This window comes from Candoia aspera, chromosome 1 (genome assembly GCF_035149785.1).
Source record: "Candoia aspera isolate rCanAsp1 chromosome 1, rCanAsp1.hap2, whole genome shotgun sequence".
Classification (NCBI taxonomy): Eukaryota; Metazoa; Chordata; class Lepidosauria; order Squamata; family Boidae; genus Candoia; species Candoia aspera.
Genome location: NC_086153.1, coordinates 204,838,588 through 204,861,726, shown reverse-complemented (window position 1 = coordinate 204,861,726; position 23,139 = coordinate 204,838,588). Strand labels below are relative to the sequence as shown.

Genomic DNA, 23,139 nt, shown 5'->3' with positions numbered 1-23,139 from the left:
GTTCAAGTGTGGCAGCTTGGAGATGTGTGGACTTCAACTCCCAGAATTCCCTGCCAGCCATGCTGGCTGGGGAATTCTGGGAGTTGAAGTCCACACATCTTCAAGCTGCCACGGCTGAGGAACACTGCATTAAGCCCATTTTCGTGCAGCATCCATAAACAAACGTTTCCAATCCCCAACAAGATGCGCTGCTGCAAACGCCAGCCTCCCCCGTCTCGTCACCCCTCCCTTTTTTCCCAAGTCCCTACCTGGCGTTTCCAGAACTACAGCTCCCAGGATGCGCCAGTAATTTCTCCCCTCAAGCCAGTGAGCTGGGGCAGAGTTGATGTAATGCAGTGAAGTCACAAAGCCCTGGGGATGGGGAAAACGAGCGAAGGGGGAGAGATGCAGGATGGTGGCGGCAACAGCAGAAGAGTCTGCCGCACTAACGAGGCGCTCTGGAGAGGCTTGAGGGGCAGATAAATAAAACCTGGCTTCATCTGGCAATCCCGAAAGCTTCGAAGCAGCGGCAGGGCTCTGGGCGAGCCAGCTGAAGCGCCGGGGCCGCGGCCTCCCCCCACTCTTTTTGCGCAAGAGCTTGCTCTCGTCCGGAGACTCTCTCGCCCTCCGCCGAGCCTGGGGGTCGTGAGGAGCCGGGAATGCCTCGGCGCCGCCGCCGCCTTCTCCTCTGACTGGGCTCGGCTCCCTTCTTTGGCCCATGACCTGCCGCCGCTAAAATAGCTACCGCCCACCCCCCAAAGGTGTTTTTCCCCCCAAAGGTGGGAAGGGTCTCCGCCGCCGCCGCCTCGCCCAACCAGCCACGCGCCATCGGTTCGGCGACTCCGATCCGCCCCGCTTCCCATCGAGATGGCGGACCCAGCCGAATGCAGCATCAAAGTGATGTGCCGGTTCCGACCCCTCAACGAGGCGGAGATCCTTCGCGGGGACAAATTCATTCCCAAATTCAAAGGAGAGGACACGGTCGTGGTTGGGGTAAGTCTCCTTGCCGCCTTCTCGTTTCATTTCATTTCATTTTCTTCAGCGGGATAGTTAGGTTGTCTTTCTTTGCTCGACTCGGAACTCTTTTTTTTCGGAAATGCTAGCGAGAGACCTGGCAAATTTATCTTCCCCGTCCCTTTAGTGTTACTCTGGGCCCCCAGAATGGCGTGCCGTTGCACCGCATTGTACTCTTTCCTCCGTCCATTGTTCCCAACATTAGCTGCTATAGGGTGTGTGTGTGTGTGCCGGTTGGAAGTTCTCCAAGGCTCCTTTCACCTTGAGCTCCAAATTTGGCTAAGACAAGGTTGGGAAATTGAGACGGGGGGGGGGGACTCTCTGCTTTGCATGGGCCCCCTGCCCCCCTCAAACTTGGAGATGGGGTTGAACTGGCAGAGGAAAAGAATTCTTCCTCTTTGCCATAGGAGAAATGAAAAGCTTAGGCTAAAAAGAGGTTTATTTCACATGTGATCTAAACAAATCAGTTTGGGGTGTAATATTAAATAACTTCAGTGTTCCCTGTGTGTGCAAAGTTTCCTTGTTTTGGTGTGAGCATAGGATGAGAGACACAACAAAGAGTCATGTGGTGTAAAGAATAATCTTTATTGTGGCACAAGTATTGTAGTCTAGAAACCACACTGGGAGACACACAAGTATTATCCTCAGTTGCTGGATAGAGATAGGTATCAGTGGGGGGAAGTATAACATGAAATGCAAGTTTCTTATGTTAATTTCCTTGGCATGCTTTATTGAATTATTGTTTCAATAAAGGCCAGAATGGGTTTCACTGAACTCTATAAAGCATACTTATGAGTAGACATGCATTGGGTTGCATTGGTAGACAACAGTGTTAATGCTAACATATTAGCAAAGTGTCACATTATGAAATATTCTACACCTGCCTGATTTGGATGTCTCTGCAGGGGGAACCTTCCTTGAAATGTCCTGGTTGGCTGAGTTTCCTGTTTTCATAACTGCAGCAAAAGCAATGGTGGGGAACTCAATGGAGTCAGCCTCAATCGACTCTTTCATCTGCCTTCCCTCATTGCTACTGCAGTCTTCCAATCCTGAGCATTGATCAAGCTGATGTCATCTGGATCACTGGGCATGCTCATTTGCTTGTTCCCTGACGTATTTGATGGATTGGCAGGTGGCAAGAAATTGCTAAGCAAATTACAGAGGTAGAATAATTCTCTTTTTCTCACCTTCCTATCCACCCCTCTGCCATTTCAGCTTGATCTGGTGGCTTGTGTTTGATCAGCACTGACTTCAATTAAAAGCTTGCCAAGCTGCAGTCTCTGCAGATGATAGCAGAATGTATATATTCTATCCAGTGATAGTCTTTAGTTGTCTGCTATGTTCATTTCCTTTTGTTGCTTCATAATGAATGGAGAATTGCCTTCTCTTAAGGAAAGTTTTACTTTATCATCTTATATAATTTGTATTAATATTAGCTTTGGCTAATGGTGTTAATTTGTCTGAAGTATGCTGGAGGAGTGTAGTTTTGATTTTTAATTTTGTTTTTTAGAATTGACTCCCAATAGGGAAATTTGGGCTTCCTTCTTGTTGTATGAAGGCTTAATGTGCTGCTACAAATTAATAACTATAAGTCTCCCCTCAAGTTTGAAATGGGATGGTTAGTAATGGAAACCCTACTTTTTTGGAAAGATAGCTTACCTGTGTTCCTAGTAATGCATAGGTATATGTGCATAAGAAAATGAGAGCTCTTTTAATGTATTACAGTATATACTAGAGAGTCCTTAGATTGGTTTCACAGCCAGTGTTTCACAACTTCATTTTAACCTGGATGCAGTTTGCTTTTTCTTCAACCATCAGTAATGTGGAATTTGTATCCAATATTTAACCTCTCATTCCAAAGCAACATTGTAGACTTACAGTAAACCACAATGGTATAGTGAGGAATAGTTTTAAAATGTTCTTTCAAGGGCATCAAAAGTCTTCTCATTCAGAGACTGCTAAAAGTAATGGCTGTGCCTATCACGCTTATAGAGTTTTGTTGTAACCACTGGCAAACTCTTATTCAGAAACCCAGGGCTGATTTAAATAAAAGGAAAAAAAATGTCCTCGTCTCCCAAAGTAGAATCTGAAGACATTCACCGTAGTTATAAATTTGGGGAATTGGACTAATAACTGAAGCATTTCTTTATACAAGATATAATTAAACTGCCTTTACATGTGCTGACAGCTGCCAGTTTAGACAGTTTTAACAAGGGATTAAAGAAATGAATGGAAGATAAATTTATCTATCTAAATTATTCAGGTCACTCTCTTGATTTATTATTTGTATTTCCCTTTTGATTTTTAAAACATCAACTAGTTTCTTTTGTATCTCGTGAGACATCCTTTTCCATGTCCTTCTTGTAACCTGTCATTTGTAGATCCACTTTTGATGCCATCTCTGTCTTGTCAAATAAAACTTGTTCCTCATGCCATTTCTTCCATAACATCTTTTGGACACAGTCTGTCCATAGAAGCAAACATCACTATTGACATTATTGGTACTAACTTCTGATTCCATTTTTCAAAAGTGTCCTTCAGTATTTTCAATGTAATAATGTTTTGCATAATTTTATACCTCCCAGTTAATTAGCTGTTAATCAGGTATATCTTTTTCCTTTAACTAAAATCTTTAGTTCCCTCTAGTGTCCAATTTTTAAAATTACTTACCTTTACTTTGTCTTGTAGAAGTCCAAACAAATCTATTTCTCACAGGAAGGCTTCTTCATAATTCATTCCAAAATCTTAAGCCAAATTTATCTGGACCCTTACTCCATTTCTAACTTTCTAGGATCAAAGTATTGTTTAGCTTTTTGCTGTTTATTTCAATTTTTTTGAATTCTTAAACTTATGATAATTTTCTTTCATTAAGGATTGAAAGAAAGCTCATCTGGCATTTTCAGACTTGTTGATCCAAAGATCTCTAATGGCTTAAAAATAGTTAACAAGCAATTTCCAAACTTGATTAGAAAAGGAAGTTTGCAAACTTAGTGACCTTTAAAAGGCACCAACCATGGTTGCAAGCAAGGTGGCTATTCCCGTTGTCTCCCAGTGCTCAAAACCCACCGAGGACTGCTGTGTCGCCGTTCCGTGTGAGGAATAACTGTTTGGAGCACATGTAGGTGATCTCCCATCTTCTCCTTGTCCAGAGAGGTTCTGAAGAGCCGGTGTGCTCACCAGCTCTTCATTCTTTGCTGTGGTCATCAGCTCTACTTTTCACAGGACTGTCTTCAGTCTGCCATTTCTTCCTCTCTTACGTTCAACTTCTCTGGGATAAAAGAATTTATTTCCTCCTCTTCATGGAATAGATACTAGTGTTTGCATTTTTTTTTTGCACTGTTTGTTTTAGCCACATTACTGCTTCTAGCTTTCCAGGCACACTTGTCATGCTGTATCTAGGAACGTGTCATTTATATTTGGCTCCTTTTCTGTCCCAGTTATCATCCCTGCATCTTTATCTACCATTTATTGATGTCTCTTCTTTCTCTGGCATTACATTTCACTTGCGGCTACCTCCAGTTAAAGATGTAACTACGCCCTTGCCTGCTTAATCTACTTCCTGTTTATATATAATTATCTTTTTTTTCTTATAGAACTGTATAATTATTCTGAATTCTCGCCACATGGTTGCTTTTCATACCATTATTTTGTGGCAATTTGTGTTGGGGGGAATTAGGTGCTAAACTGTAGAAATTAAAAGCTTCCAGTCAGTTCCAGTAAATGACCAAGGCTTTTTTTTTAAAGATTGTATCAATTGCTAAAGGAAAAGAAAGTCTGTGTGGTTATCTGAACCCTCTTGTGTTGAGGCTCCATTTCTTTTATATTTTGTAATAAACACTGGAATACTTACTGAGATAGTCCTGTAAACTGCATGTTAAAGAGTCTAAGACAAAAATGAAACCTAGAAAGCTCCCTCAATATTGACCTAACAGTGACTTATTCCTTGCTTATCAACAGCATTAAAATGGAGGTAGACCTTTATACTATTTACCTTCGATCATCGAACAGTGGTTGTGAGATCATAAGATTCTGCGCTAATGAGCCATGTTTGAAATAAACTTGCATAGATTGCTCTTTTAACTCAAGCTTGTGAGTAATTGTTGATTAACTGCTTCATTGGAAACTGGTTTCATTTTGTGTTATATGTCCACCAGTTGTGAAATTAGTTTGGCACTATGTTATTCTGGCAACACCTAACCAACATTAGCTGACAGTAAAAAAGCTAAGCAGGATTGGTTGAATGGGACACCATCTGTAGGCTAGACTGAAAATTCATACAAATATCCTGGAAGAAGGTAATAGCAAGCTACTTTTATACTCTTGCCAAGAAAACCCCCTGGATGTGTCCATGAAGTCACTAAGATTGAGCTCAACTTGAGGAAGTCTTTACTTTTTAAGTTGCATTTGGTTTTGCCTTAGAATACAGTATTTTAGAATTACTAAGTTTTAGAATTATGTTGTGATTCCTAACTGCTGTTGTCATTGGAGAAACTGATCACAGGAGCACTTGTAGTTTCTCATTAAACATCCAATTGAGCAACAGACATACTAACATTTTAAGTTTTAACACATTAAAGGGAAGTACATGAACATACCTCTTTTGAGAGTAGTCATTGTTTTAAACTTAGAAAACTAAATGTAAATACTCTGGATACAATCTATACTTTCAAATATCTCTGGTTTTTGTAACGTTTTGTTTTGTTTTATGGTACAGCAGATGCAAAAAAAGGAATTCCCAATAAGACTGCTCTCATTGTATCCACTAATTATCTTGGAATATCCAATATTGCAGACTAAGAACTCCCACTGAATCTAATGAGACTTCTGAATATACATATATAGGGTTACACTATAAGGCTATATCTCATGATAATTCAAATAAGCATATATTGGATTGGTCTATATATGGATGAGTGATAACAGTATATATTGTTTGGAATATATAATTACACTGCTGCACCTTACTTTGATTCTTGGTCTGATTTTGCTGCTGCTGTTAGCATGGTTTGGAATTTTGGTGGATTTACCATATTTTTACCACAATTGTGAATTTCATAATTTAAGCTTTGGAAGGGCACCCATGCAAGATGGAAATGTAAAACGTTGTATGTTGAAACATTGTACTTTTACGTCATTGGCTTTACAAAATAAATAATTTTACATATTTGGAAGCAATCTTGGAGAGAGAGAAAAGTATTTTGAATTAGTAAGAAATACATTTTATAATATGAAATCCAAGCTTAAAAACCTGCATATTTACGCAAACACATTAAAAACTAACAAATCTCTTATGGTGTAGACTCTGTCTCCTTAAATGCATAGTTATTGTGGACAGAAGAGAATAAAAAAGTAGCGGTCTGAGGAAATGCAATGTAACTGTGGGAGATGGTCATGGCATTAGACTTTCCTTGGCACAGCTGGGCTGTAACCAATTAAGCAAGCACACAATAATCCAGGAACTTCTGTTAAATAATTTACTGTAGAAAAGCAAAGAGGCCATTACACAGCAATCCCTGGAATTCTTTTGTATCAGAAACAAGTCCTATTTATAGTGAAATCAAAGTTAATATTTCTACATCTCTTCCTCCTGCCTTAGCCATGCAATGGACTGGACAGCCCTTTCTTTTGAATGGGTGGCATGGTCTTCATTCCTCTCTCTTTTGGCAGTGGACAGTGGTGGTTTTCCCTTGACCACGCAAGAACTGACTCTCACACAAAACTACCTGTAGGTAGGAGATAGTCACAAAATGTATTGATGCCATTGAATGTACATAATATTTATTCAGCTTTAAGGTGCACAAGACTTTGATGTTTTTGCTGCACCAGCTACTCATTTGGAAATTGTGCATTCAAATAGTTGTGTGCCATGTCTTGCTTTCCTGGCTTTTTAAGCTGCCTTTGGGATTTGCATGCTTCTTTGCTTTGTGAAACATGCATAAGAGCAAAAAGGAAAAGACCAGAAAAGTTATTAGATTTCCTTGCGTTGAAAGTGATCTCTTTTCCTGTTCTCATATCAGACTGATCTCTATTTGTCCTAGCATTAATATTGACCTGACATTAATTTACCCAATTAGATAATCAAGAAGCAATGATTTCTAATAACTCAGAAGATGTAGTATTATTGCTGCAGCAGTGCACTGAGCAAAGACTAGGTGATCTCCAAGGTCCCTTGCAATCTTAACATTCTGTGATTCTAAGTAATAGCAAATTATAATACACATTTTTAGATGCGTCTTGCAACTATTAAAGCTTCATATAACCAAAGCCATAGCACATTTGATGAAGGCTAGAATTGGTCTTGAGTACGTGTGTGAGATTCTCAGGATTTAACAGGAGCCTGTAGGATGTCTTTGGGTAATATATCTCAATAAGATGGCACAAAATTAAGGCAAATACAGATAGTCCTTGGTTAACTATGCAATAGGGAATGGAATTTCCCTTGCTGAGTGACATGGTTGTAAAGTGCGATGTCACCTGATTGTGTGACGGCACAATCCAGCACTTCTAGTTGCCGTTGTTAAGCACAATGTCATATGGTCACCATTTGCGACCTCCTGCCAGCTTCCCTGTTGACTTTGCTTATCAGAAGCCAGCAGTGAAGGTCACAAATGGTGATCACAGGATGCTGCGATGTCATAACTGCGAGCTGGTCACCAACCCTCCAGATTGCGATTACATGACCGCAGGAATGCTGCAATGGCTGGAACTTCAAGGACCAGTCTAAGTAACACTTGTTCAGTGCTGTCATAAGTTCAAAACAGTCACTGAACGAGTGGTCTTTAAGCAAGGGCCACCTGTATTTTGGAACTCTATAATGCATCTATCTGATGTTGGCTATTTATACAGTCTTCCCAAATTTGGTATCCTCCAGATATGTTGGAGTTCAGCTGTTATAAAACCCCAGTCTAGGCATTCCTTGTCTCCCTTATTAACAAAATCACTATTAAAAACAGAGATTTTCTCTTAACGCTATATATCTATGAATGCTGCATTAGGATTCTCTTTCTTCTAATTCCTTCAGCATTTTATTTTTACAGGCAAGTTAAGCATTCTCTTTTGCAAAATTTATATGAAATGCCCTTGTCATAATTGTAATAGAATATGCTTTACTTACCTAATATTGCATTGTTCAGGGAAAGATTCCCTTGTTAGTACAGCAGACAATAACTTCTGCAGTTATTGTCTGCTGAAGTTAGTACAGCAGACAATAACTTGATGTATGTACAGGGGTGTTACAGTTCCACAACAAAAGTCCGCTTTTGTCCAGTGCTGTGCTACAATGTGCTGGGCCTTGATCCTGGAATTGAGGCAACAGTTTTCCTTGATTGCATAATCCCTTTCAGACCAAAAGGAAAGTGGAAAATTTGGGCAGTGTTTTGGGCAGTGTTTTAAAGAAAAGTCTCTGCAGTACTTTCCTTTAGTATATTATCCCTCTGCAGTGTTCCAGAGATTGGACCAACAGTACATAACCTACCAGAGGGTGTATTTTATATCTTGGTTAAGAACTATAAATTTTTTAGTTCTCTTCAGCCCTACAGTTGTTGTTAGTAGGTCAGGTGTAGACACAATGAAAAAAATGCACTCCAGGGGGCTTGTATCACTATGACAAGTCTTGTCTGCATGAGAAAACAGAAGGTATGCTCCAGCCAACATGAACACTTGCTAGTAATACACACTGGTATAGCTAAGCAATTTTAGGTCTGGATTTACATTACAGGGCCTTTCATTAGCTGGTCATGTATGTTTAACAGTTTCGACTGGGAAACTGTGAGCACCCTAAACCAAGCCAAGTCCCAAAACGCCAGAGAATTCCTGGAAGCCTGCACTCAGACAAAGCAGCCATCAACAGACACACAGAGGTAAACAACAGAGTCCCCCGAAGGGAGGAGATGGGCGGGGACAAATTGGATAAATAGATAAATAAAATTACATACCATTCAAAAGAGACAATGGAAAAGCCAAAAGACCAGTACACTCCCTTGACAGCAATGAACACCCAGATATGCAAAAATCAACACTAGGATTAACACCAGATGAACCATCAAACAGCACAATACACCCTAATCAAGGAACTATTAACTCAGTCAATCAACCAAGCAGCAAACAACAGCCCAATCAAGGAACTCCCAAGGAGAGAACAACACCCCCACCAAGCAGGGCAAGCCATGGTATATAAACTGAGAGCAAGGCCCACTCCCTTTTTGCACTGAAGATGTTGCCTAGTCTGGCAATGAAATGTCTGCAAGAAAACAACAAGGCTTAGAGAGCACCAAAGACTCCATATGTTTAACTTCAATTGTGAAACATGCTTATAATATTTCTCTTCTTCTTTCACAGACAGCATTCTATGCTTTGAAGCTGCTTCTGTGCAACAGATGTGGCATGCACCACTATGGTTACAAGAAAAGATAGAGTAACATAGTTCCTTAGGAATAAGCATTTTTTACTTTTTTTTTAAAGAGAGTGTCTGAGCCTTCCAGTCAGTTTTTGACTCCTGGCGATTGCCTGGACTAGCCCCTGCAGTTTTCTTGGCAAGGGTTTTTAGATGTGGTTTGCCATTGCCTGCTTCCTAGGGCTGAGAGAAAGTGACTGGCCCAAGGTCACCCAGCTGGTTTTGTGCCTAAGGTGGACCTAGAGCTCATGGTCTCCTGGTTTCTAGCCTGATGCCTTAACCGCTATACCAAACTGGCTCTTTTTAGAGAGTAGTACGTACCCAAATAATGGGGTAAATTTCTGTAGCTATGTGCATACCTTGCTGAATGTACTGATTTTACAATGTTTTCAGAAATAAGAAGGGGGAAAAAAGATGCTGGGCTGTGGTGAGTTATGTTGCCTTGATAGATCCAGGCTCATCCCTATCACATACTACTCTTTCAGTGGTAATTTTGGTAGCCTTGAAATTTGGTCTCAAGATTCACCCCTTTGCTATCCCACTATAATGGGAAGTTAAATCCAGCTTCAATACTCCTATTGAAATAAACAGACTTTCTGTACCAGTACAAAGTATAGCTTACATTTATTTAGGATTAAAAATAAAACCATTGATGGTTTGGTTTTAAGAAGTAAACTCTAAATCCTTAAGCCTTTCCTCTATCTTCATATCCCTTGAAAAATATCAAGTTTTTATTTTAATTGACCTTTTAAAAGTAATGTACTGAAGGATCATCTAAAAATGTCCTATGTGTACTTGTAATGGCAATGCTGTAGTTTTAGTGACAAAGTGTCTGGCCTAATTAAGAAAGCACATGAGGATGCATTGCCTTGTGCATCTTCTCAGTTGCCTTCTGGAGGAGGCTGTATATATATATATAGCCACATACAGTATATAGCCTCTCAGTCTACAGCCTGGCCCTCCCTGTTGTCCTTCATGCCTAAAAGGTTGTCCAACCCCATCTTACGTATAAGTATTTCCTCTTCATGATGCATTGATGCATTAGTCAATGTCCTTTGGTAAAAGTTGCTGGTAAGCTGCTGATTGTAATTGATGAATAAAGATGTAGATGGATAGAGAGCAAGCATGAGAGAATCTGTTGCTAGAGTTATACAATTTATGCTGGGACTACCAACTATAGCAGTTGAATTCGAAGGCTTTTTGAAGACTTTTTAAAAGTGTCTTCTCTGAAAAATTATAGAAGTGCAGTTTTCAAATTAAACACCATTAGAGGTTCCTCATAAACGGGACTGCAACTGTAGAATGTAGACTCCCCTGGATACAGTAAGAGTCAACTCCTGTTTAAAGGGGCAATGTTATAACGCAATTCAAAAACTTCTTCCAAATGAGAACTCTAACATATCTTCATAAACTTAAACAAATAAAAATAAATACAGTTTGACAATATTGGATTGCAATATTAGCTTTGGATTGTTCTTCTAATTATTGCTCGTTTTAATTCCTGTCTGCCATCCAGAGTCACTACTGTGAGATGGTTGGGCTATACAAGGTGACTAATTTGGGAAGTAGTAAAGAAAGCAGTGTTCCTAAAAGTTGATTAGGAAGCGTTACTTTTCATTCCTAATAAAATGAAAATGATCCTCCACTTAATATTTAGTTACAGAAATTATTTTAAGTACACAAATACAGCTTGTGAAGTGTTCGTTGTAATAAGCCAAAAAGAAAAAAGTTTTTTAAAAAAAATTTGTGAACATGTTCACAAATTGTTAATACAGCTGTAAGTATTTTAAATCACAGATAACAAAATTCAGTTGACTGCTAGCTTTTGTGAGACCGTCAAGACTGGATAATAGAAGACACCCCATGGGATATGGGGGAGAAGGTTTTAATCATTTTCCAGACCGATATCCCTGGTCTTGGCACAGGGCATGATCACTGTCAAAAGCTTGCATATTTAAGAAATACATAAAGTGATGTGAATATAGATTAAAGGTTTGGGTTGTGCCAAATTTACATTTTAAAATGAATTTGGAAGTTTACTAGCTCTAGTTTTATAAATGGATGACGATGGAGATGATGATTGCTTTCTCTTGCAAAGCAACCCTACTGACTAGGGTTTTTATTTTTTGCTTTTTTTCAGTTCAGATACTGGCTCAGTATTTAGCTGGTGCTGACAGTGCTTTGTGCCTCTCAGATGGGTTGCTGCTGCTTTCTCCCTATTTAGAATATTGATTTTTTTCCCCCTAAATGAGACAACTGGCTGAAGGCTGAAAATGACATAGCAGGAGGGAAGAGTGAATCTCAGTGGTTGGAATTAGAATAAAATGGGAAGAACTAACAAAATAAATCAATGAGTTTAAACAATAGTCGATGTGGTCTTGAAAAAAGAACATGAAGTCCAAGCACAATAGGAGGGAGGCAGATGAAAAATAAATCTTTTAAGCAAAAAGCATATAATAGACAGGGCTTGCTACAGTGAGGGAAAAAAGCTACTACATAAGTGAAATCACATAACCATGGATTATAGAAAGAAGACATCTACATTATTCATAACTGAATCAATCATGCTTCTAAACTTAAGCTTTCTGTGATCGATTATTGAAGAATAGAAGATGTGAGGTCAATTCTGATCTTCCTGTTATTGGTAAAGAAACACATAAAATAGCAAACTCTGTGTCCTGGCAATGGCCTTTCTCCCCTAATTATATGCTATGCGCAAAATGCTGCAGGCTGCAGGTCTGCCACTCTGGGTCCTATGCCCTAAAAGGTTTGGGTTCACACAATGCAAGATTAAAATGTAAACAATGGCTTTGATCTAAAACCATAAAAAAGAGTTCATTGCATGAAAGCGACATGTCGTGAAGAGCATTCCCCGTCTATTCATATACAAGTTTTGGAACAGAGGAGTGTGTATCTATGTTTGTGTATTCTACTATTTAGGTAAAAAATATTTATACTTGTCATATCCACACATCACTGTATTAAACTGACCATTGGCTTACAAATTTTGACTTTTTAAAGTACTTTCCATTTGTCCTCACTACTTATTTTAATTCTAAACCTTGCTTCTTTCACCCAGTGTCTCCTAGAATATGCAGAGGACTTCAGGGAGGTGTTGGAAGATTTCTTTTATTCTGGAACACAGGGAGTCTAAGAGAACAGCTTTGTAATGAGTCCAAACCTGTGCATTTGAGAAGATTCCTCTTCTCACAGGTGAAGGTTTGTACTTAGGCTTGGATATAATAAGAAACAGCAAGAGAAACTTCCACAGAAGTGTGGAATGAAATAATAATTCATCATTGTGAGAAGAAACAGAAATAATACCCTGTTGGAGACTGCTAAGAAGCTTTTTTGTTCCCAGCAGCCTCTGGTAAATGTTTTGAGAAATATGTAACTTTCCCTGCAGTTAGTCGTCACTTAATGACGACAATAGGGACTGGAAAATGGATTGTTAAACAGTGTAATCATTAAGTGAGTCACAATGTGACTGGACCTGATTTTACGATCATTTTTACAATGGTCATTAAGCAAATGACACAGTCCTTAAATGAATCCAGCTTCCCCAACTGATGTTTTTTTGCCAGAAACCAGCAAAAAAGGTCACAAATCGGGATCACGTGATCACAGGATGCTGCAACTGGTCATAAATGCAAGCGAGCTGCCAAGTTCCTGAATTGTGATCATGTGACCATGGGGGTGGTGCGATGGTTTGCAATGTTTGTAAGTGTGAATACAGGTCGTAAAGCACTTTTCCTGAGGCCGTCGTTAATTTCAGACCATCGTTAAATGAACGGTCGTTGAGTGAGGACTACCTGTATTAAATAAACCTACAGTGTATATATTTAACAAATTACATGGTGCATCTTGTCTAAATTATGCCTCCATGTAGTTACTTTGGCCTAAAACAGGACTGGTCAATCAGACTCCAAGAGCTACTAGAAAGTTGTCAACCCCTTGCTATAATTCTGCTATTTGATTACTTGAAAAAGGGAATAAGAGTTTAATAGTTTTGTACAGCATACCTAATAACATGTCTGAATCAGAAATAGGAACATGGATGTGGTGGTGCTACACACAACACAGTCTTTGTTGTGCTTCCCCCTGTGCATTCTGTTGGAACTGTGCCAAAACTCTTAAGCCCAAGCTAGAAATAACATCTAAATAATCAGTTACAACCAAAATATTAATTTGGATAAGCATAGATTGTGTTTTAAGAAGCTAAGCTGTGTTGTGGTTCAGTAACTCAGGCTCTCCTGAAAGTTCTTTTCCTCTACACCAGTGTTTCTCAACCTTGGCAACTTTAAGATACATGGACGTCATGTTGGCTGGGGAATTCTAGGAGTTGAAGTCCACGTATCTGAAAGTTGCCAAGGTTGAGAAACATTGCTCTACACCATCCCAAACTCCATCCACGCTATGGCTTTCTGACGCCTTTGCGCACATCCATCCCTGCCATTCCCACCAATGTTTCCATCCCCAGAATACATGTGATGAGAATTCTTCCATGTTTGTCAGACTAGGCATGGAGTGTTCTCTGACCTGTTTGGTCCTGAGTTGGAAGATACATGCCAAGCCTGCACACCAGTCTACCTCTTGTGTTGCTACAGATGCTCCTGTTGTTGCTGAAAAGTCTTTTCTATAGAGTCATTTGGCAGTTGGACATCCTGTAAATTAAATAAATAATTGTCCCTCCTGCTGAATGCTAAATAAATAAATAAAAAGATTTCCCACCCTGGCAGTGAAAATTAAAAGATAAAGAAAACAGATTAATTTATTACAGTTGGATCTTCCACAAGAGTTGGAATTAAATTGTTTCTACATTTGATGGCCTGGCAAGGATGTTTTGACATATGATACAAAAGTTCCTACCCTTCACTGATGGTGGAGCATTAATAATATAGGCAATATAGTGGGGGCTGCTCTACAGGTGGTGGAATGATCTTCTTCTTCTTTCAGTAGTATTTCTTTTTAGAGACAAGCCTTTTAAGTGATGCTTTATTGTAGCAGATAAAATCTGACAAATACATTTTCATACATTTCTGTCAAAAACATGTTTCTTGAGATGTAATTTTACACACTAACGATGAATCACAGTAAAAGATTGCTGGTAGCAACTATAGCTGGTTATAATATGGCTTTTGTTTAATGTATTTGCTTTTTGTCCTTTATCCTAGCCTTGAGGAAAAGAAGAGGGAGTGGTAGATAGCAAGTTATGATTATGAAATTCTTATAATTTGCATTTGCAGAGTGGTGTGTAAGCATCCATTAAGTGGATTTTTTCAGCTCATCACAGCCTCCTGGGAGGGGGACTGTGTCTAAGAGTGACACAGTTTTAACAATAACCTAATATGTGAAAACCCTGAAAGAGACTTGAGTGTGGCTTAACAACTGATGCCATTACCCTGGTGAAAACTGCTTGAGGAATTATGTTTTATCTTTACAGCATCAGTCATCTTGAATAACATGAAAGGTTAACATGATGTTTTTCCGCACAGCAACTGACCTACTTAATTCAGGAAGCAATCTTTAACTTAGTTCAGAGCTTTAGTTAGTTTCTTAATTAGCATATTTCATCTTTCTTCTGCTGATCATAAGGCAGAGTCGATGACTCTCCATCCTTTAGTATTCTCAAAAACAGTCTGGTAGAATAGGTTAGACTAAGAACTGTGTTCCCGTATCAAGCAAAACCAAAGTTTGTTGAAAAACCATAGTAGACTTGGTTCATATATAACTCTAAGCATAAACCATAGTTTAAGAATCATCATAGCAGGGTTCATCCATAGTACAAAGCTGAAGCCTAACTAGCCTCATTAACAAGGCTAACATTTACTTAAAAAGCTAATGACTAAATAACAGTTTGAACCTAGTCCTAATGACTGAATTCACATATTGTACAAAGCCATAATGTGGTTTCTTTGGTTTTGGCTTAATGTACTCTGTGAATCTAATGTGCTTGTACATCATGCATATTTTAGCACAATATATGCATGTAGTCATTGCAGCTAATTCAGCAAATCTTGATTAAAACAAACTATAAAGGTGAAATGTCCAAGTCAGCTTGGTTCCTGATGAATTAGTGGATATATCCACATAGTTTTATTGGCAACAATATTGAAAGGATTTGCCACTGCCATTCTAGCCTCAGCACAATACATGCTTTCAATGACTGCTTCAAAATTCCAAGGAAAGAATCTGAAGTTCAATCCCTGTTGGAATCCCGGTTGAAAAACTCAGAGATAGAAGAACCAATGATCTGTCAAGCGTAAGGCAGCTTCCTGTATTCCTGAGACACAATGAGCTTTAGTGCTCAAACCCCACTATCTCACAATTCAAAAGCTCAAGTGCTCTTAGTAGACCACCATTCTTTCTAAAAAAATTCTTATGATAAAATCTGTACTCATTTACATTTCTTCAGTAACTTTCTTCATACTTTCATGCATGGGCCTTCAGAATAACTTATTGCGATGGAAAAAAACAAAGGAAGAAAGAGGGTGAGGAAAAAGAAGAGAAATTTCATATACGTAGTCTTCATATTTATTTCCCACCTATAATTCCTAGTTTGAGTACTGATGTTACTTCTCTGTTCCAAGAACTGCCTTGACCAAGGAGATGCGCTACACGCTGGCTATCTATTTTCAATTAAAGGTTCCAAGTCAAAGCAAACTTAGGTTTTATTTAAAAAAAACTACTCAGATTCTTATAGTGGAAGAATTATAAGGAAAAGAGAAAATTATCCAGGGGAGAAATCTATTTTAAAATCAAGGATGTATTAACTGAAATAAATGCAGTTTAAAATGCCTTTTAAAGCCGGAGGGAATGGAGGTGACTGTACTGGAACTTTCCAGATAAAAAAGATGAACAAAGCATTTACAAAATGATGCATTTACACACATCAAAAATTGCAAGTTTTTTTTCCTGTTGTTGGACCTTCATATATATGAATACAACACTTCATATTAAAGTGTTTCTCAGTGTGGCCCTCTGTCACAATTATAAGAGCAATAAGTAACAGTAATACTATTATTGGGGAATAGTAAGAAGACAAAAGAACATGAATGTATCTCCAGTAATTTTTTGTATGTATGCTGACTATGTAATGAGTTTTCTTAAACTATTTAAAAAATAGTTGGCTCTTTGTATTGTATAGTACATTTTTTAAAAACTCTAAACACTTCTCAGGTGTTAATTTTGGGCTACCACCTTTTATATGTGTTGGGTTGATGAGTTGGTTACTCTTGTAGTGGAAGAGGAATTTTTTTTAACAATATTAATATACAGTGCTCTGATTGCAGGAGTATGGAAGTTCTCTTAGTAAATTAAAAAAAATAGTGGCTTTCCATTCTCTTCTACCAGGATGTGTTTTCAGTTTCTCAGTACTGTGTATTGTAAATTATAAACTATTTTGATAAAAAGGGTAATTTATAGTTAATAATATCCCTTTTGTTCTCAAAAAAATAAAATACAGTAGTGCTCAACAGTTTTAGAGTAAGTATTATGGAAAAATGCTGCCTTTGAATGTTGCTGTTGCACACATTTTTGCTAGCACTTTATCAGAATTTTATGTTAAGTAGTTGACAGTTTTATACCATTCTTAAAAGAGAAATCAAAATGATAGAGTGCAGATGTAAATGGAAGAATGAGTACAGTTCTCTTTCACGGAAGTTCGCTCTGTAATCTTTAATTTTTGGCCTTTTTTGTGTAGCGTTTGAGGGGGGATTAAATTAAGACTAGCTAAGTGTTGAATGTGCCTTGAGATTCCTGCTAAGCAGAGATGAAGTTAAAGGTAGCATTTGTAGTTACCATAGAACTGACAGAAATATCCTTTGATGGAACCAATATATTCTACCAAAATTGGTTCCATTAAAGGCTGCTTTTGACATTACCTTAATCCATAATAGGGCTTGTTCAGTTTTGACTTAATGTCTGGCATGAATGCGGACAATTATGATTTATTCAGCGAACTATAAATAAACAAATCATTGCTTAATGTGAATATCAACCCAGTCTACATTAAGTATAGCTGTAACAGGCTCAGCAGCATGTTTGGGAATAAGTGAGTCTTATTCCTGGCAGCTGCTGGAGACTGATGAATTTAAAATGTGACAGGTATCATCACATTCTGAATACTTTTCTATGGATTACCCAAATAGCAGACTGTTTGCTTCTGAGCACTGAACAGTCTGGTTCCTTGTGTGTCCTCCGAATTAACTGATGGCTTTGCTGAGAGACCAATGGGGCCTTGCGAGTTGGATTGATTGCAAATGTTTTGTCTTGCCTTCTCTTAAATATCTGCTTTTCCTTTTTTGGAATTTATTGCTTGGTTTGGAAAACCTGTCCACATTTAGCTTTTTTCTGACATGTTCTTAGCTGTTTAATTGCTTAATTTTTTGTCCATAACATTATCTCTGAAACAGTATGATAGGATGTTGTTCACTCCCACAAAAGCTGACCCTAACTTCTTTTTGAAATTGAACAATATTAGAATAATATTAGATTGAGTTACATTTTGCTTGGAGCTTTTTGCTCAATGGGAAAGGGATTTTTAAATCATTTCAGGGAGTAATAGGAATTTAATTTAATCTTACTGGATTTGGAATTGCTAACACTTGAAAAAAGAGAGAAAAACAGAAATTAAACATTAAAAACCCTAACAATGAACACACAAAACTAATATTAATCACCCAAGTGTATTACATATTCATTTAATCATGTAATAACAATGTATCAAATTGTACATACATATTTTTCCGTTCTTGTAAAATATTATGAAATCTATACCAAAGGGAAACAAATTGTGTCATTTTTTTGATCAGTAGAAAAAAATAGGCTTTTCAAAAATGGATAAATTACACATTTCTTGAATCCAGTCTTTGATAATCTGGGGCAATAGTATCTCTCAATTATCACGGCTGTTAACCAATATTTCTCAAAAATTGTCAGATTCTACAATTTTGGAATATAATTTAAAGCAACATTGACATCTTTAACTTAAAAACTTTTACCCAGACATATACTTATATACAATATTCTTCCAAAAAGGAACCAAAACTGGACATGACCAAATATGATCATATGACTTAATGCACCCTCCCATTTTTTACAACTGTGCATCAGCTCTTGAGAAGAACCTTAAATAGATGTCAGTGGAAAATTGGAACTGTACAAAAGAGATTTTTAATATTTTGATCAAGCCACTTCTTCAAATTTAGGTTTAGAAAGTAGGGGCAAGGTCATTTGAAAAGCAGTATCAATGTTTCTGCTTATCGCTCTCTGATGTTTGTTGTATACAGTGCTGAGTCTGATAAGTTGCTAGAAAAGATGAATTCCAAATAATATTCACTAACTGCTACATATTTCATAAAAGTGACATGTACTGTTAGTCATCTTTAGTATATATCTTAGTAATCTGTAATCCACCACTGAGTATATGTTTGTTTCATATGGATGTTTATTGAATTTTAAATCGTGCTTTTGATTTTTTTTCTGAAAATGCCTATTTTTTTCATTTCAGCAAGGGAAACCCTATGTTTTTGATAGAGTACTACCTCCCAATACATCCCAGGAACAAGTTTATAATGCCTGTGCCAAGCAAATCGTTAAAGGTAAGAGGTTTTTTAATAAATGTTTTTGAGCTAGAGAAGTTGGTGCTGAGCAGAAGTAGGGATTGTGTAGTAAGCCCATGTAAAAGGGATGGGCAGATTGTGCGAATGGCTTGCTACTTTTTTGTTGCCCCTGATAGGTGAGTATATAAATTTATATAAATATTTTTTAAAATGAAATCTAGAATCCTCTGGAAGCTCATGGGTGTTAACAAGGATTGATGAGCCTCTTCTTTCTTTGTGGGAGGATAAAAGAAATGAAAAGTCATGAAAATAATTTGAATATTGACATTCCTTTCTGATATCACGTCCAGCCCCTGAACACCTCCAATTCAAAAGATCAGAAGCAGGCAATGTAAGTGACTATTTGCACAGAATAAATGGATGAGCATGCTGGTTTTCATCAGGGTGTTCGCTTTAAAAAGCTGAGTTAAACCATCATTTGTTTTGCTTGCTATTATCTACCTTGGGCATAAGACCTCAAGTAAGGGCCGTGTTCTGGAGAATGCCAGTTAATTTTCATAAAACCAGGATTCTCTCATGTTGATCCTCCTGTGAGATTGCAGTAGTACTTAAGGCCATGGAGTTGCATGGCTGAATATCTTAAATTTGTTTTAATCTTACTGGATGTCTCTGAGCCTTCTGTTAATTACAGGGATTACTTTTTTGTCATCTTCTTTAATTCATATAATTAACAATAATATTTTGTGTGATAGTGTTCATAGAATAATTGAAGCAGTATATTGTGCATTAAATGCAGCTATTGAGACAATTGGTTAAAGCTCTCCATTTAAAGTGATTTACTTTAAGTTCTCCATTATGCTGTTTATAGTTTTATCCCTTAGCTACTTATACTGCAGATGTGAAACATTTTTCATAGTTCTAATAGAGAATATCTGTAGCTCAGGGTGGAACTTGGAGTCCTTGGTGCTCTCTGAGCTTGGTTGTTTGCTTGCAGACATTATGCTTGCATAACATCATCAGTGCAAGTGAGTGTGCGGTTTGCTCCCTGTTTTATATACAGTAGCTTGCCCTGCCAGTGTTGGTGGATGTGTGGTAGAGGAGAAAACATTTTTCTACATTTTTCATAGCTCTGTCCTGTGAATGAAAGGTGCTTCACTTCACCAGAAGAGAATTGCAGCCAGGAGGGACCATTTCCAATCAGAGAAAAAAAAATTCTGGGAGTAAAACTTTCCCTTTGTGAATTAGAATTCAATTCAGTGAATGTAATAAGGTTAGAATGCAACCAATGTATAGCCCATAATTTAGATCACCCTTTTTTAGATAGCTATCTATTCTGATGTGAATGGTTTATTAAGTCGACTGATTAAAAATAGTCATTTGATTCTAATTGTCATCCATCAAGTAATTAGCACAAAATTGGTGAGCTCTATCAGTGCACTTCACTGAGAAGAAAGTATTTCTTCTCCCTCAAGGTGCAAAATAAGGTTCTTTACAGGAGTATTTGTCTCTCTACATTATTTCAAATAAGCAAGCATTAGTATTTGTGTAATGGCTATGATTCTGATATGAGTGACTTTTAAAATTTCTGGTAAGATGAGACATTTGAAAGTATTAATCATTGCTAAATACTCCTGGCATTTAGTATCTTTACAAGGTTTAATTTGTTCAGATGTAAGATTTACATCTGTGATTTTTCAGAACTGCTTGAAAACTTAAGAGAATTCAGTTAATAGCCTTTCCCTTTTTTCCCCAAGAATAATTTTGGGTCCATTCTTGTGGTATTGGTGTGAATCCAGTGACAATTTTAAAAGTTATGCTCATTATAGAGACGGTCATTTTGTTCAGTAATGGTAATGCCCGTTTAAAGTTACACCTATAGTATTATCTTATTGACATGCAGTTTGGAATATTAATCTTCATATCACGAAAGTACCGGGACAATTGTTTGCTTTCTTTTTCTCAGTTCTCAGACTGCAAGTATTTCTTTCATTCCTCCTAATGTCCAAATAACTATGTTGGCTACATTTGTAGGAGGAAAGATCAGGATGACAGAGCACTAAAAACCTTAGAATGACATTGCATTACAAAGATTTTTTGTAAACTAAATGAGCTTTTATATCTGAAGAAGATTCCTTAAAGCCTGAAGCCACTGATTGGACAATATAGGATACTCTAATTCTCTTTTCTGTCTCTTGTTCAAATTTATTTTTTATTTTTGAAAATTGTTTAGTTTCAGTAAGGGCCTTCTCCAATACACTCAAATGTTATAGGACTTTTAGAGGCTGCAGAGTTATTGTGACAATACAGTATATATAATATGTTTGAACTGTATATATTGCCAGTCAGCCTTTGTAGGTAAATTGTATTCCTTTGGTAAAATATCAACAGTTTTAGAAGTATAATTACTTAATAATAATGATCCCCTTATGAGCTTATGTCCCCCCACATTAGCTATTTTTAAACTATTTTTCCCATAGTGTCAATATTCTATGTACATTAAAGACAGTATCTTATGTAAACCTCTCCTCAATGTAGCTATTAAAACCTTAGCATCAACATTTAAGAGAGTTATTGGACAATAACACATGAAGGTATATTATGAAAATGATGGCATTTTCATAATATACCTGAAATATCTTTGAAAGGATAGGAACTATATTTCCTTGAACTTTTCTATACCATGGTTATTTTATCTGGTCCAGAGATTTAATCATATTAGTAGTATAATAGATTTTCTGAAATGTTAGGAGTGCAGCCAACTTAACTGACTGTACATCTAAAATTTCTAGAAGAGCAGATTAAAAAATGTCTGTTCATTAGCTATATCTTCCTGTATAGGATATAATCTTTCATAGAACTAAAAAAGAAAAAAAGAAATTAAATTGTAATTAGTTGCTCCAGAGGAGGCTGTCACAGCTTCGTGTTAGTCAGTGAGTAGATGGGACCAACAGGATTGTATATAGGAGTAGATCAGGCTGGTGGGGTGATCTCCTAAGCAGGATTTTACTACATGGTGATTTTTGTATCCATGATGTTTCTTCTAGAAACATTTTTAATGTTTCATTCAGGTTAATGGGCATGTAATTTTGAATTCATAAGTTTAAATATTTCACAAAATTATGCATCTGCAATGTTAATCCAGGGCTGTGGTTTTTGGGGAGCGGGGGATCCAAACCTGGTGCTGGACTGAGCTTCCAAATTCCTTAAACTGTACCTGCAGTGCTCTATAGAAACATGAGGCAATATACTTTGCTTTGTAAAAGTTGGCCTGGTCCTGAACAGGAGACAGTGATGGTTGTTCTTGAAAAAAGGAGCAGTTGGTTAGAAAACTTTTGACAGATGACCAGTTTCTTCTCAACATTACCACCTATCTTTCTCCTGCTTTGGATGCCTAACCTTTTGGAGCTTAAGGGCTGTATATGGCTGAAGAGAATGCCAGGAGCTGTAATCCAACTAGGTTATAGGATCAGGAAAAATGGGTGAGACCAGAACGAAGACTAATCAATTAAATTGAAAAGCTATTAGTTTATTTAAACCAATGTGATTAATCTCCAAATATTGGATAATTTTATTTCTTTGTCACATTAAACATTTCAATTTGGCTGTAGCTTGGAAGAGTTTTGAAGATCAAAGCCCAGAATTTGAAAAGTTGTTAGTTCAACATCTCTGTACAAACTATTGCTATTCTGTCTGTCTGTCATCCCATGATTGTGGAATGAGCAGAAAATAATCTTGCTAACCTCAGAGGATCATTGCTCAGCAGGGGTAGTGCCATAGGTTGTATTTCATCCTGTTCCCTCCTACAGGGTAGTCCCCAGTTTAAGAATGAGTTCCTTTCCCAAGGTCTGTCCTTAAGGTGAATTTGTTTGTAAGCTGGAGCAGTATTATTGCATAATACGAGCAGTATTATTGCATAATACTGTGTAAATGGTATTGTGTAATTAACTCAAACCATTGTGTATTTAATTCAAATCATTGTGTTTTTAACTCAAATTTTGCTACAATAGGATGTAGCAACATTCTTAACTATGAGTCTTCCATAAACTGGGCGTGTGTTACCATGAGATGGTACTTAGAGCAATTACATTTACACAGAGTAAGAATATGCCTGTCTGTGTGCTGTATGTCTCTATGAATGAATGAAGAAGCTCTGCTGAAAATGAGAAATAATCTAAGATCCTAAAGCATGTC

The 23,139-nt window shown here is 37.4% G+C and overlaps 1 protein-coding gene across 1 annotated transcript in view; it reads left to right on the top strand.

Moving 5' to 3' along the window:
• The first annotated feature begins 355 nt into the window (after positions 1-355).
• KIF5C (kinesin family member 5C) overlaps positions 356-23,139 on the top strand; it is an 83,393-nt gene continuing 60,609 nt past the window's right edge. Inside the window, exons 1-2 of the mRNA XM_063318378.1 lie at positions 356-972; positions 18,897-18,987. Of these exons, the coding sequence (XP_063174448.1) occupies positions 847-972; positions 18,897-18,987 (217 nt within the window). The 5' untranslated portion in view covers positions 356-846. The remainder of the gene's footprint in view (positions 973-18,896; positions 18,988-23,139) is intronic.